At 37.8% G+C, this 15,288-nt stretch overlaps 1 protein-coding gene across 4 annotated transcripts in view; it reads left to right on the top strand.

The window, feature by feature from the left end:
* Positions 1-15,288, top strand: part of Cp190 (centrosome-associated zinc finger protein CP190) — a 153,558-nt gene that overhangs the window by 126,149 nt on the left and 12,121 nt on the right. For all 4 annotated transcript variants that reach the window (XM_067137076.2, XM_067137077.2, XM_067137078.2 and 1 more), the window contains one exon: positions 1,935-2,183. In XM_067137076.2, coding sequence (XP_066993177.2) covers positions 1,935-2,183 — 249 coding nt within the window. The remainder of the gene's footprint in view (positions 1-1,934; positions 2,184-15,288) is intronic.

Below are 15,288 nucleotides of genomic sequence, written 5' to 3'. Positions count from 1 at the left end.
ATCTCCAGCCTGCAACTGTGGTGCAGTTAAGCAGACTATCAATCATATTGTCACCAAATGCATTGGAAGGGCATTCGCTGGATCCAGCCAGGACTTTGTGGTGGCTTCTTCTGAGGCCATACAATGGTTAGAGAACTTAGATCTATCTCTTTGAACCCTTTTGCTTGCATGATTGTTTTCAATGTTATGTGTATATCTTGTAATTATGTATATAATATTTTGTGCTGTGTATTTAATCTTTGTATTGTTTTGTGTACGTTACCATACGCTAATGATAATAATAATAATACAGACATTTTCACTTGCATTATGAAAGAAACCAATATTGAGTTCAATGTTGGCAATATTATCTCATGCTCCAGTAGATGTGTTGGCAGACATCTTCCTATGAATTACGGAAGCAAACAGCTGCAGTCTGACACATCTGTTTATCTTGTAATAAAGATATGGACCTATAAATAGCACATGAGATTACACAGGTAACATAGGTACTCTGAATATATAGATCAGATCGCTCTTAACTATGGCTTTAACAGGTAGAGGCATGTCGAGCAGTTTGCGACGTGTAATGAGTATCAGTGGGGATGAGAATAACTCTTCTTGATTTCTGTCTCGCATTAATGCGCACTCTGACGGAACAGCACCGTTCACGTCGCCTCATCCACAGGGGTAAAAATTCAATGATGCCCTCACATTTTAGGCTTAAAAAAAAAGACATTTCATTTCCCAAGATTACATTGACAAACAAATAAAAATGCTAGCTGGCAATGTGTGTTTTGTTGGAAAAAAAATATTTTAGGAAAAACACGAGAGCAGTATGAGCTGCCTACTGAAATTTACCCTGTTTTGCTGGGCTTGAGTGTCTCAGAGGGTTGAGGCACTGGCTTTCTGACACCAACCTGGCTGGTTTGATCCAGGCTCAGTCCGGTGGTATTTGAAGGTGCTGAAATACGTCAGCCTTGTGCCGGTAGATTTACTGGCACGTAGAAGAACTCCTGAAGGACTAAATTCTAGCACTTCTTGCATCTCCGAAAACTGTAAAGGTACTTAGTGGGACATAAAGCCAATAACATTGTTATTATTGTATGCTGTTTTGAGGCATACTGTATTAAAATCAGCATGTAAAGTTAAGATACAAATACATTTTGTTAATATTTCAAGAAAAGTAGTTTGTCCAAAACGTTTAGTAAAATACAAGGAATGTTTGATCAAAATAATTTGCGATAAATCTACATGCATAACGTGCAGTGGGCATTGTCTGCTCAATGACTGTTTGTTGTCCATAATGGGGAACAGGTTAATTTAGTTTTGACTTAATTATATCTCCCATGACTGCAGTTTTACAGTTGGTTGTTTTTTTGATACAAAATATCAGTTTTCTCTAGTAATAATCCCTTTCCAAAAATTTGCTCTTCACCTACTTGGGTCTTGCATCATTTCCTTGTTGTAGTATAAGAATAAAGAGAAATTTACAGAAGTGCAATATTTATAAATTATAATGCAGAATCCAACAATGGGGATAATAAAAAACCTGAATAAGTAAGATTTGAATCTAATGGAATGGTTATCCTGGTCACTTCATTAACTTCCACTCGGTAATCAAATCAGCATGCCTGTATACATTTCTTCGATATACTTAATATATTTTATTTACTTGGCAAAAATATTATTTTTCTATCCAGGATCTGTACATGAATAGAATTATTTATTGTATTTTATTAATTGTAAGCAACACTGTGAATTTCATGGTGTCATTTATAGTACATGTGTACAATAATGTGAAAATTAAGTGAAGAATAGTGTGTTTTAAGTTTACACACATGGAGCCTATGTGACACTAGATTGGAATATTAGGATCAGTCATTACGCTCTCCAGTCAAACTGAGAATGAATGTGAACCATCTGATCAATATAATTATGTGAATCTGTTTTAGCTTCATGTACTCGGGACGTTTGGAGTTCCGTCCAGAGCTGCATACTCGCCTGTACTCAACAGCTCGGCAGATGAACATGACCGTTCTCACCAAACTTCTTGATGCTCAGGCATTACCAGTAGCTCAGCAGCCCAAGCCAGTACCTGCTAAAAGAATTTCCTCTTTGCCTGTTACGTGGAACTTACAAGGGAAGAAAATTCTTCCCAAGCAAGTAGATCCTGATCTGCCTGAACCTTTACCTGGTCGAAAGTAAGATATTTACTTATATGTACCTATAATATTGTTGATAAAGTAAGTAAAAGTCTGTTTTTGTACTGTGCATCATTTTTTTGCACATTATTACTTAAAAGTTAACTCACTGAACTGTCATCTCCACAGGAACATGTTTCACAGAACTCTTCAAGTAGGTATTTATTTTTTATTGCCAAGCAGAATTTTCCCAAATATTATACTAGGAAGATTGTTTTTCACTGGTCTATTCATTGTTGGAATTAACATGTATTAGTTATTTGATATCAAATTCTATTTCTTTAATGTTATGCTAGGATTAGGTTTTTCTTAAGTTGTTGATAATTAAGGAGTGGATGTTGTTGAAATGGCATTTTGTTTTCCTTTGCAGTAGGATATTGCTCAGTAATATAGAAATTCATTCTGCGATATAGCAAACGATAACATGTTTTTATTTTGCATTTTTTCTGATTTGGGTTGATTAGTCATTATTTCAATTTTCAAGAAGATTTAAGGTCAGTTATGGTATTTTGAGCAATTTTTAGATCATTTTAATTTTTTTTAAATTTATGCTGTATTTTTTATTGTCAGGCTAATATAAGTCCACAAGTGACAACATACCAAGTGTATGCATAGGTCTTTTCTGGTTTCACTAAGAAATGGTGCCAGCGAACAGTACGCAGCATATAAATTTGACACACATATCAGTTTGTTCGTCTGACATGAACCTACCAACACATACAAGTTGAGTCTGCCAAACACTAGCGTCTGTGTTTTATCGTTCAGTGATCGTGTCGTTGTTTGTGCCTGAAAAAGAACATGTGGGGCATGCATTGCTTTTCTTATTTAATCAAAAGAAAAAGGCTGTGGAAAGTCATTGTTTGCTGGTAGAAACATATGATGAACACACTCCATCGATTAGAACATACATGGTGAGACATGGTTTTGACAATTTAAACAAGGTGATTTCAATATGAAAGACAGTGCACACTCTGGTAGACCAGCAGCAATTGTAATTGGCACAAGCATTAAATGTGTCACAAGAAGCAATCAGCAGATGTTTACGAACAATGAGGAAGATCAATAAACTCGATAAATGAGTCCCACATGATTTGAATGAACAGCAAATGGAAAATCACAAAGTCACTTGTGAAGTGCTGCTTCAATGCCATGAAAGAAAATCATTTCGGTACCGAATTGTGACGGGTGATCAAAAATGGATTTATTTTGAAAACCAGAAGCGGAGAAAATCGTGGTTGCCACCTGGCTAAGCCGGTCTTTCAACACCAAGGCCAAATTGCTTCGGCAAGAAGACCATGCTTTGTGTTTGGTGGGAGCAGAGTGGTATTGTGTATTATGAACTCTTAAAGGCTGGCGAAACCGTTAATGCACAACGCTATCGCCAACAAATTATTAAATCATGCATTGATCAGAAGACAACCAGAATGAGCCAGAAGACATGGTAAAGTGATTTTGTTACTCAACAATGTGCCGTCTCCCACTGCAAAACCAGATATCCTTCTGCACCCGCCATACTTCCCCGACCTGGTGCCATTTTGAGAAAGTTGGAAAATGGCTCGACGAATGGTTTGCGCAAAAGACAAGTAATTTTTCTGGCATGGTATTCATAACTTACCTGAAAGATGGGCAAAGTGTGTGGAAGCCAGTGGCCAATATTTTGAATAAACAAAAAATTAATTTCCCTTGAAAATTACGTTGTTTTCTTTGCCACAAAAACTGGCAAAATCTTATGCATACACCTGATAAAAAAATTATATTTTTTCCTATATGTGGTTAAATTAGCTAAATATATTTCATGACCAAACAAACTGACTGGTTGGTGTCGGTGACTAAGAAAGTGTAAAGAAAGGATTTACACCTGTGAGTATTATGCTTCCAAGATGTGTGCGGAAACACAACACAAAACTTTCATGATTAGGGGAATGTATTTCCTAATGTGTCTCGTGCAACAGTCCTTGCACCTGCCCATACGGTCAGTGATTCACCGCAACATAACTCAAGGCCAAGAACCAATGAAAACGTGAAGGGTTTGGAAACAACAGTTGCATAGCTGTCCACTTTAGTTCAGAATTATCCTCTGTGTAGCTCTGTGCCATCGCCCTCTAGTATACCTCTCAGCCTTCCCACTTCGCTCGACTTGCATGCTTCTTTGCGAACATCGCGTAGGGACTACTTTGGCCGCTGTGGCGCTAGAAGCGTGGAAGAGACCCGCGCTGTAGGCACGTTAGGAACAACAATAAAGAGGGAGTAAACAATGTGTCGAGTGTCGTTTCTTTATGTAGTTTACTGAGATTTTGTTCAGTTGTGATATTAGTAGAAGTACAGACTATTTATTTCATCATAAGAAGGTATCTAATGGTAGTAATTTATTGAAAGAAGTAATTACAAGGCATGCTTAAATCTCGTGCACCGTTCGAGTTTCTCATACCCTTTTAATCTAATTTCTTACTTCACTGAAGGCTATCGTAACATATTTGCTTTAATTAGTTATTGCTTATGATCTTGCCATAGGCTACATTAACTTGGCATATTAATGTCCTATTGCATGTTTCTATCTATCAATAGCCAATGGTGTATTGCTGCGTGCCTTGCTGCACAAGCCGGAGTAGTAAAGTGAAAGGAGTATCATTTCACGAATTTCCCAACCGAACTGACCTCAGAGAGAACAATGGCTTAAAGCTATATCAAGAGCAGACTTCAGGCCCAATTTAAATTCTAGATCTTCTGTGGTATGTAGCCTTCATCTTCGTGAATCTGACTATCGACCTGGATTGAAAATTAAGAAACTGCAGGATGCTGCTGTTCCCTCTGTTTTCCCTTCTTATCCATCTTACAAAGTCCAACAGATCAAAGCAGAATGTAGACCTATTATAAAACATTCAGTTATTGCCAAAGGTAAGAAACGGAAATATGAATCAACTGAGCCAAGCTGTAACGAAAGTAATACTTCAGTTGTTTCTCTGCACAAGTGTCCTGCAAATCATGACTTTCATCGTTCCGTTGATGTCCAGTGCGACATTTTAGACGAGAAGCTACTTAAAATAGAAAGAAATAAATTGCAACTAAAACTGTGGAGAGCGCAGGCTAAACTTTCACATCTTGGAAACGAACTGAATAAAACTAATCAGGAGTTGGAGATTTATAACAATAATTATCATAAAGCCTTGTCACGAATAATTAAAACAGCCGAGCATGATCCCTCAAATGCAAAGTCTTCATTCCCTCTTGAGCAAATAGCGAATTTTGAGAAATGCTCTCCGAGATGGACAGAATCCACGGTAAAACACAGTATAGTTTGGGAATGCATATCGCCCAAAAGTTATAGGTATGCTAGGAAAAATATACTAAAGTTGCCTTCTAAGAGCACATTATCCAGGTATTTCGGTGATACTTCATGCGACACAGGAGTTACAAACCTTGAAAGAGAGATTAACTTTAGAATCTGAATGCTTGAATGAAGCTGAAAGAGTATGTTCCTTGATAGTGGATGAAATGGCAATAAAACAACAATTGCAATATGACAAAAAGCTAGATACTTTCTTTGGTCACAAAACCACATCTGTTCCAGATAATACTATATCCGAAATTAAGAACGTCAAGAATGTGAGGGAATCTGAAATTCTCGCCAATAATTTGCTATGTTTTATGATAGCGGGGTTATGCACTAAGTTCAGACTTCCAGCCGCGTACTTCCTTTACCAAACTAATCTCAGGCAAGGAACTGTATAATATGACACTGTCTGTTATCAGAGAGATTGAGGCTTGTGGATTTCTTGTAATACGTCTAGTTTCCGATAATCATAAGACCAATGTTAATATGATGAGACGACTTTCCAATAGCAAGATTTTGAAGCCACAAATTACTCACCCAAATGACCCGAGCCGACCCTTATTTCTTGCATTTGACCAATGTCACATTTTAAAGAACGTAAGAAACACATTTTTAGAGAAGACCATGTTTGACGGAGAAGACAAAATAAGTGGCTCTCACGTGAAGAATTTATATGAATTGCAAGCAAGTGAAGTGGTAAAACCTGTTCGCTTTCTGGCTCAAAAACATGTAAGCCCAAACAACATAGAAAAATGAATGTGAAATGAGCGAAGGACATATTTTCTACACCAGTAATAACAGCTCTGGAATATCTCCAAAAAACATTCTGGACATCCAAAAGCCCACTTGTTCCAAGACTGCACAGCGACTATATACTTCATGAAAATGATTCAGAAATGGTTCAATATCCATGATGTTAGCAGTCACAACAACGCTAAGCTTTGCCCTGACAGGGTCCATTTTTTCAACACAGATGATGACAGGCTTCACTGGCTGGAGAGTGAGTTTCTGGTATATCTTGAGGATGTGAAGGAAGCATGCCATGAGCAAGGCGCGAGTTTTCTCAGCAATGAAACTTACAAGGCTATTTGGCTAACTACGTGTTCTACAGTTCTCTGTATCCGATACTTATTGTCGTCTGGCTTTCATTTTGTGCTAACTAGAGTATTTAACAGCGATTCCCTAGAAATGTTCTTTAACATTTTGAGGAGAACTTCAGGCAACAATGACATGCTGGATTCAAGGGCTGTAGTACTTGCCCTCAACAAAATTTTGAAGATAGGAATTCCTTTGAAATGGCAAAATCAACATACTCGTGAGATGAATGTTATTAGCTGTGTCAAGTCATCTAAATCAGTCCCATCGGAAGTGATCCCTAACATTCCAGGAACAGTGACAAAAATCCTGCAAAATCTTCACAAGCTGCATTGTACTTATACTCACTTTTACAAAATTTATTTACTTTTGGTTATTAGATAACAGTATTCTAAATAATAACCATACTGTTATTATGCAGTAAACTTAATACCCTTATTTCTTTTGCAGGTCTAGATGTAGTCTCTATTAAACTTGCATCGCTTGCTTTCCTCAGTGGTTTCGTTGTGAAGGAAATAAGAAAAGAAGTAACTTGTGAATCATGCCGTAGCCTAATTCAACAAGAAAAATGCAGTTCTTCACTAATGGACATAATTTTTAAGCAAGATCGGTGTAATGTCTTCTATCCATCAGAACGGTTGATGTGGATTATAAACATTGTTGATGATTTCGTGTGTGAAGCTGCAAAATTTGTTAATACAGGAGCTTGTACGACTTTAACTACCGTAGTTCTGCCTGTTTTGAAGAGTTCGGAGGTTTTAAAGTGCGACTTAAATGACAGTTCTAATCATGCTGAGAAATTAGGTCAGGTAATCTGCAAAACTCTTATCCCAAGTATCTTAAAACACATTGGACATGAAGTGACTGAACGTTTTGAGAGGGTGAAATACTTAAACAGTATGCCGATCAACAGGAAAATCATCAGAATGTAGGCCTAACAGCTATGGGGAACTGCATGCTGCTCATTCTGACTGGCCACACTTGCAGCGCTCCGGTGAAGAAAGTGAATACCTCTTGATGGTCGTATGTATTCTTAAAGTGGGGTGGCTGATGTATACTAGAGGGCGTTGTCTGTGCAAAATGCCAAAAGTGAACCCACCACAGTGTGCATTTTTAATTCAGCTAGTGAATTAATTTGGAAAAGACATGTTTACAACAGATGGGCAGGCTTTATTTTGTAAATTGTACAATGCTAAAGTGAATGTAGAAAGGAAGTTCATTGTAAAAATCATAAAATGAGAAAAACATTTAAAAGCTGTAACGAGTGTCAAGAACAAAAATGTTCCCAGGTTCTTCAGGGGCAAAGTGCTAGCACTACATTCAACAAATAATTATGTCTATAGTTTTATGCACTTACAAGTAAATTAGGACATAATTATTTCTTTAAAAAGAAAAGGTGTACAGTAAATGGAACTGGGATATATTACTTGTAAAACCATTTTTATACAACCACCAGAATTCAGTTTGGTTAAATATTTTAAAGTTGTTTTGGACCTATAAGAGTAATACCATTTTTCCATAATTTTAAGGGCATTTAATTGATCATTTTCAGTGATTTTTAGGTCATCAATGTCTGCCCCCTACTAATAATTTAAAATCTTTGGAAAACACTCCTTAGCCAATTGTCGGTGAAAAATGGTAAGAAACTTTTACCACATGGTAACATTATACACATTTTTTAAAACCCAGTAAAATAATAAACAAACAAAGAACAAAATTAAATGGATTAAAAGAAAAACTACAGACCTGTACACAGCATCAGATAAGTTTACTCTTGAAATTCTATGGTCACATCTGTAGAATGGACAATTATAGATTGGCTAAAAATCTATAGATTATAATTAATTCAAAGAAGGTCAAGATCAACTAGTTGAAAGAAATTAAGCAGGATTCACAAGAAACAAACTACAGATAATACCATACAAAATGGTTAAGTCTTTGGAATTCAGGTTGCAAATCACAGATTCGTGGAAAAAGCTAAAAAGACCACTGAAAACAGTGGAGAGAAGAAAGGAAAAAACACCACTGCAAATTCATGAAGAGATTTCAGGAGGGGGAGGGGGGGAGCCGTCAGACCAAGCTAACAAGTTCAAACGTGCTCTTTAAATTGGGCATAATGAAAGAAACAAACAAGCCAAGGAAAGATAAACAAAATACACTTAATAAGTGCGACTAAAGGCAATAGGGACGGATGGAGAACAGGATGTGGAAGATGCTGGACAACCCTACCCGGGATCATAGCTTGATAGTACTTAAGTGCTTGAACTCAGGCAATCATTTTCCTTAAAATAACGTATATTAAACATAATCAACTTAAAACCTTTGAAATAGATTAAAAATGAGATAGTCCAAGGACATTAACGCGAATGGACACAGGCACGATTCACGCTGGAAATTAGATCTATTGTTAAAATACACAAATTTGTGACTACACCTAATTAACTATTTCACTATAGGAGTGCGCACAGGCACTTGGGTTCATGGTCCTGCCCTCAGAACCCGGGGATATTCCATGCACCAAATAAACACGGACAGGTTTAAATTTGATATCATAGTAATTTAAAGTTTTAGAAACAAAGATTAAACAGTAGCAAATTAGAAATCACAAGTGAATTAACAGACACTGAGGGGATTCTAAGGACATGACCTTGTAAATAAATAAAAGAACTACTTTGGAATTGAAGATTCCATTTAGCAGGATAAACACAATAGCAGGTCAGTATTAGAAGAAGGAACAACAGACGAGATCAGGACAAACATAAAAATACACTGCCGTCTTCAGATAGATGGGCTCTCTCCTCATCAATGCCAGTTTTTATACATTCATTTCTTTTCAGCCTATAAGGAGCTCATTTCTGCTTCCCATCTTCATCAGGAGAGCGGGTTTCAACACTCATTGAAGGACCCTCTTGACATCTTCAGTCTTAATGTGAGAAGTTTGGGATAAGAAGAAAGCCAGATAAACATAGGAAGAGGGAAGAAAAGAAAGGATAAAGATGAATGCAGTTGGTAAAAGATTAGGAAGGGGCTGCCTAGCTGAAGCAATAAAGCATCTTAGGTTCGCTTGGAAGGACATAGGTTTAACTCCCCATCAGATGTTGAAAATTTAAGACACAAGATTTCCACTTCTGGAGTGGCATATGGCCCTGAGGTTCATTCATCCTACATCAAAAATGAGTACCAGGTTAATTCCTTGCAGGAAAGGAAGGAATAAAATCATACAAGTCATAGGCCTACATGTTCTTTAATTCTTACATTTTATTTCTTCCAAAGTCATTATTATGCGTTCGTTCCAATACTCGTCAGGATAAATAGACTACAGCCACTTAGCATGCACGCGCGCGCGCGCGCGCACACACACACACACACACACACTTGATGAATCCCACTGGAGGTTACTTTGATGCAAAGTACATCTTGAATGTGGGTTAGCTTATACTTATTTGTACAAAATCAGCAGGCCACGACGTGGGACTGTTCATCATCATCATCATCATCATCATCATCAGCCAATTCTATCATTACATGATGTGGCCTCTTTAAGTCGTGAACTCAGGTAGGTCTTTAACAGAACTCTCCAGGTAGAACGGTCTCGAGCAGTTCTCTGCCAGGTAGCACCAGCTGTTCTCTTGATGTCTTTGTCCCATCTGTCTGGCGGTCTTCCTCTAGGCCTTTGATGATCTCTTGGACTCCATTCTGACACTAGCTTCGTCCATCTGTCATCTTCCCTTCGAGCAATATATCCAGCCCATTGCCATTTTAAGGTGGCTATTCTCTCAAGAATGCCATTAACTTTAGTGATTGATCTGATGTCATCTGCTCTCTTCTTATCTTTCCTTGTAAAACCCAGCATTGACCTTTCCATGCCTCTCTGCACTGTCCTAAGTTTCCCTTTCGTAAATTTGTTCAGTGTCCAGGTCTCACAGCCGCAAGTCAGCACAGGTAGAATGCTCTGATCATAAACTATTTTCTTCAGATTTACTGGCATATTTGATCTGAAGACAGTTGAGTTTCTTCCATACGCCTGCCATCCTAGCTTAATGCATCGAAAAAATTTCTGGTCTTATACCACCTTTCATATTCATCAGCTGGCCCAGATAGATATATTCATTGACCTTCTCTAACGGCATGTTGATGTTCACACTTCCTGCTGTGACCCACTTGTTGGACATGACTTTTGTTTTGGAAAGGTTCATCTTCAAGCCGACTGACTCACATTCCGTGGCAAGATCAGTAACTAATGTCTGGAGTTCATCATTGTCGTTTGCCAGTAATGCAATGTCATCAGCAAATCTTAAGTTATTAAGCCTTCTGCCATTGATCCTTATACCCTTTCCTTCCCAATGTAACTTCGACATTGCCATCTCCAAAACAGCTGAGAATAGCTTTGGAGAGATTGGATCACCTTGTTTAACACCTCTTCCGATAGGGAATTCTGGAGTTGCTTCACCGACATTAACAAAGGCTGAAGAGGACTTGTAGATGTTGTTGAGAACTCTGATATAAGCCATCTCAACTTCCTGCTCATCTAAGGCTTGTAAGATAGCTGAATGGCTGATTGAATCAAATGCCTTTTCAAAATCAACAAAGGCTATGCAGAGAGGCATCTGGTATTCATTTGCTCTGCTAATCACTTCACGCAGAGTCAGAATGTGGTCCATTGTGCTAAAGCTGCTGCGGAATCCTGCTTGTTCAACTGGCTGGGTTGAGTCAAGGGTAGAGCTGATTCTGTGTAACAAGATCTTCATAAAAAGTTTGTACAAAACAGAGAGTAAGCTTATAGGGCGATAGTTTTGGATATTGTGAATACTTCGTTTTTTATGCAATAATACTATCTTTGCTTTATTCCATGATGCTGGGATTGAAGCATTGTGTAAACAAGAAGTGAAGATTTTAGCCAAGTGGTTTACTGTTTCATCACCTGTAAGCTTCAGAATATCAACAGAAAGATCATCATCACCGGCAACAGTTCCTTTCTTCATGTTGTCTATAGCATATGTGACTTCCGAAGGAAGTATATCTGGAACTTTAGTTAAATTATTTAGGTCAGGTGCTATAGAAATTTCCTTTGTTTTGCAATACAGACTGCTATAAAAGTCTCTGATAAAATTCAAAATCTCCTCCTTTTCAGTAATTCGACCATTGTCTCCATCAATTGCTATGATCTGTTTTTTACCAATTGTGAGCTTACGTTTAGCTGCCTTTAAACTTGTCTTGTTCTCTACACTTGTTCTTAAGGTTTCTTCGTTGAACTTCTGTACATCAGCTTTCGTTTCTCTTCTTAAGGTCTTACATAGCTCAGAATATTCTATTGTGTCCCGATCAGTTTGAATTTTAATTTCTCTTCTCCGTAGGAGGTCTTTGGTTTTGTCACTGAATTTATTTGGTGGGTCGTTATTCTTACATAAGCCACCTACTTCTTGTGCACTTACAACTAACATTTGTGCTAGCTCTTCTTCCTTTATTACCTGAAACTTTCTCTGGATGACTTTTTGGAATTCTTCTTTGTTTTCTTCTCAATTTTTGAAATTGATTACGTTTCTCTTCTTTTTTAAGAGCTTTTTTCTTTCATCTCTTACATTGATTTCAATTCTTGCTCTTACAAGTCGGTGATCACTGCCAGTATTGAACTTGTTTAAAACCGAGACGTCTTTCACAGTATGAGGCGTCTATCTCGTTTTTAACACTGAAGTTGGAGCTTCTCCATGTCCATTTTCGGTTAGGCTGCTTTTTGAAGAATGTGTTCATTATTGGCATGTTGGTATATTCTGCAAATTGGACTAGTCTCTCACCTCGGTTGTTCCTGTCATCAATCCCGTAGTTGCCCACCACTAAATCGCCAAGTTTATAGGTGCCGACTTTTGCATTAAATGGAAATTCTAAGTTCCCATGGAGGGAATTAGATTCTTTTCCACCAATAGAGCATATCAAAAATCAGATCAAAATTTAGATGGATGGCTTGTCCGGCGTTTGCTCTATTAACCAGCGTTTCGTCTTAGGTCTGACACTAGACTCTTCAGAGTGGGATGTGTCAGACCCTACCCACTGACGCTGGGGTGTATGCAGGTGACCTTATCAGAAGCTTATTTATGAAGCACAGTCTGATAACTGCATACGGGAGATAAAACTCCACAATGGAAATAATGCCCGCCTAGCAATTCCAAATGGAAATTCTAAGTTCCCATGGAGGGAATTAGATTCTTTTCCACCAATAGAGCATATCAAAAATCAGATCAAAATTTAGATGGATGGCTTGTCCGGCGTTTGCTCTATTAACCAGCGTTTCGTCTTAGGTCTGACACTAGACTCTTCAGAGTGGGATGTGTCAGACCCTACCCACTGACGCTGGGGTGTATGCAGGTGACCTTATCAGAAGCTTATTTATGAAGCACAGTCTGATAACTGCATACGGGAGATAAAACTCCACAATGGAAATAATGCCCGCCTAGCAATTCCAAATGGAAATTCTAAGTTCCCATGGAGGGAATTAGATTCTTTTCCACCAATAGAGCATATCAAAAATCAGATCAAAATTTAGATGGATGGCTTGTTCGGCTCTATTGGTCTATATGCTCTATTGGTGGAAAAGAATCTAATTCCCTCCATGGGAACTTAGAATTTCCATTTGGAATTGCTAGGCGGGCATTATTTCCATTGTGGAGTTTTATCTCCCGTATGCAGTTATCAGACTGTGCTTCATAAATAAGCTTCTGATAAGGTCACCTGCATACACCCCAGCGTCAGTGGGTAGGGTCTGACACATCCCACTCTGAAGAGTCTAGTGTCAGACCTAAGACGAAACGCTGGTTAATAGAGCAAACGCCGGACAAGCCATCCATCTAAATTTTGATCTGATTTTTGATATGCTCTATTGGTGGAAAAGAATCTAATTCCCTCCATGGGAACTTAGAATTTCCATTTGGAATTGCTAGGCGGGCATTATTTCCATTGTGGAGTTTTATCTCCCGTATGCAGTTATCAGACTGTGCTTCATAAATAAGCTTCTGATAAGGTCACCTGCATACACCCCAGCGTCAGTGGGTAGGGTCTGACACATCCCACTCTGAAGAGTCTAGTGTCAGACCTAAGACGAAACGCTGGTTAATAGAGCAAACGCCGGACAAGCCATCCATCTAAATTTTGATCTGATTTTTGATATGCTCTATTGGTGGAAAAGAATCTAATTCCCTCCATGGGAACTTAGAATTTCCATTTGGAATTGCTAGGCGGGCATTATTTCCATTGTGGAGTTTTATCTCCCGTATGCAGTTATCAGACTGTGCTTCATAAATAAGCTTCTGATAAGGTCACCTGCATACACCCCAGCGTCAGTGGGTAGGGTCTGACACATCCCACTCTGAAGAGTCTAGTGTCAGACCTAAGACGAAACGCTGGTTAATAGAGCAAACGCCGGACAAGCCATCCATCTAAATTTTGATCTGATTTTTGCATTAAAATCACCAATGATCAGTTGGAAATGACAATCTCTTCCTTTTTCACAGATTTTTTCAAGACTCTCATGAAAGGACTCAACTTCATCTGAATGGCTTGAAGTGGGAGCATAAACTTGTACAATGTGCACTTTGTACCTTTTTGACACATTCAGAACCAGACGAGCTATTCTGCTGGATACTCCTAGTACCGATATCTTGTCAGTGATGTTCCTGTTTACTAGAAACCCAACTCCATTAAGTTTTCCTTCTGGCTCGCCACAGAAATAAAACAAATTACCTGATATTAAGAGGAGGCAGTTTTCTCCTTGTAGGATGCTAAAAGGTTTGTTTTGTCACCTATTCAGTACATATAAATTATACAATTTAGGAATTTATTATTGATTCCACTTGAGACATGTTTCGCCCTTCATTGAAGGCATCATCAGTAAAATTATCTCCTCAAGGTAAAAATCAGGTACCTGGTTAGTAGTTGACATGCACAAATTAACACATATTATTAATACACATTACAAAAATTAAGTATGAGAAACAGTTGTACAATAGTGATGGTTGAACATATAGGTTTATAGAATAAGAAATCAGCACCAATGCGTAAAATTAAAATAGTAGAGTTCGGCAGTGGTGCTCTGGAGAACAGTTGACGCAATCATAGGAAAATATAAAGTTTTAAAAATGTATACAGTATAACAATCAAGGGAGAAAGGGTGTAGTGCTCGGATTCAATGTTTGTAACAAAAATTAATGTCACTATACAGTATTTACATTGTCCAATTGAACAGTTGAGAATAAGGTTTTAAAATATTTACATTATAACAATCATTTTTAAAACTTTATATTTTCCTATGATTGCGTCAACTGCTCTCCAGAGCACCACTGCCGAACTCTACTATTTTAATTTTACGCATTGGTGCTGATTTCTTATTCTATAAACCTATATGTTCAGCCATCACTATTGTACAACTGTTTCTCATACTTAATTTTTGTAATGTGTATTAATAATATGTGTTAATTTGTGCATGTCAACTACTAACCAGGTACCTGATTTTTGCCTTGAGGAGATAATTTTACTGATGATGCCCTCAATGAAGGGCGAAACATGTCTCAAGTGGAATCAATAATAACTTCCTAAATTGTATAATTTATATGTATTGAATAGGTGACAAAACAAACCTTTTAGCATCCTACATTCAGTATCTTCAATACGGATAACAATGATTTTTATCAC

This window comes from Anabrus simplex, chromosome 1 (genome assembly GCF_040414725.1).
Source record: "Anabrus simplex isolate iqAnaSimp1 chromosome 1, ASM4041472v1, whole genome shotgun sequence".
Taxonomy (NCBI): Eukaryota; Metazoa; Arthropoda; class Insecta; order Orthoptera; family Tettigoniidae; genus Anabrus; species Anabrus simplex.
This window is presented reverse-complemented; position numbering and strand designations above follow the sequence as displayed.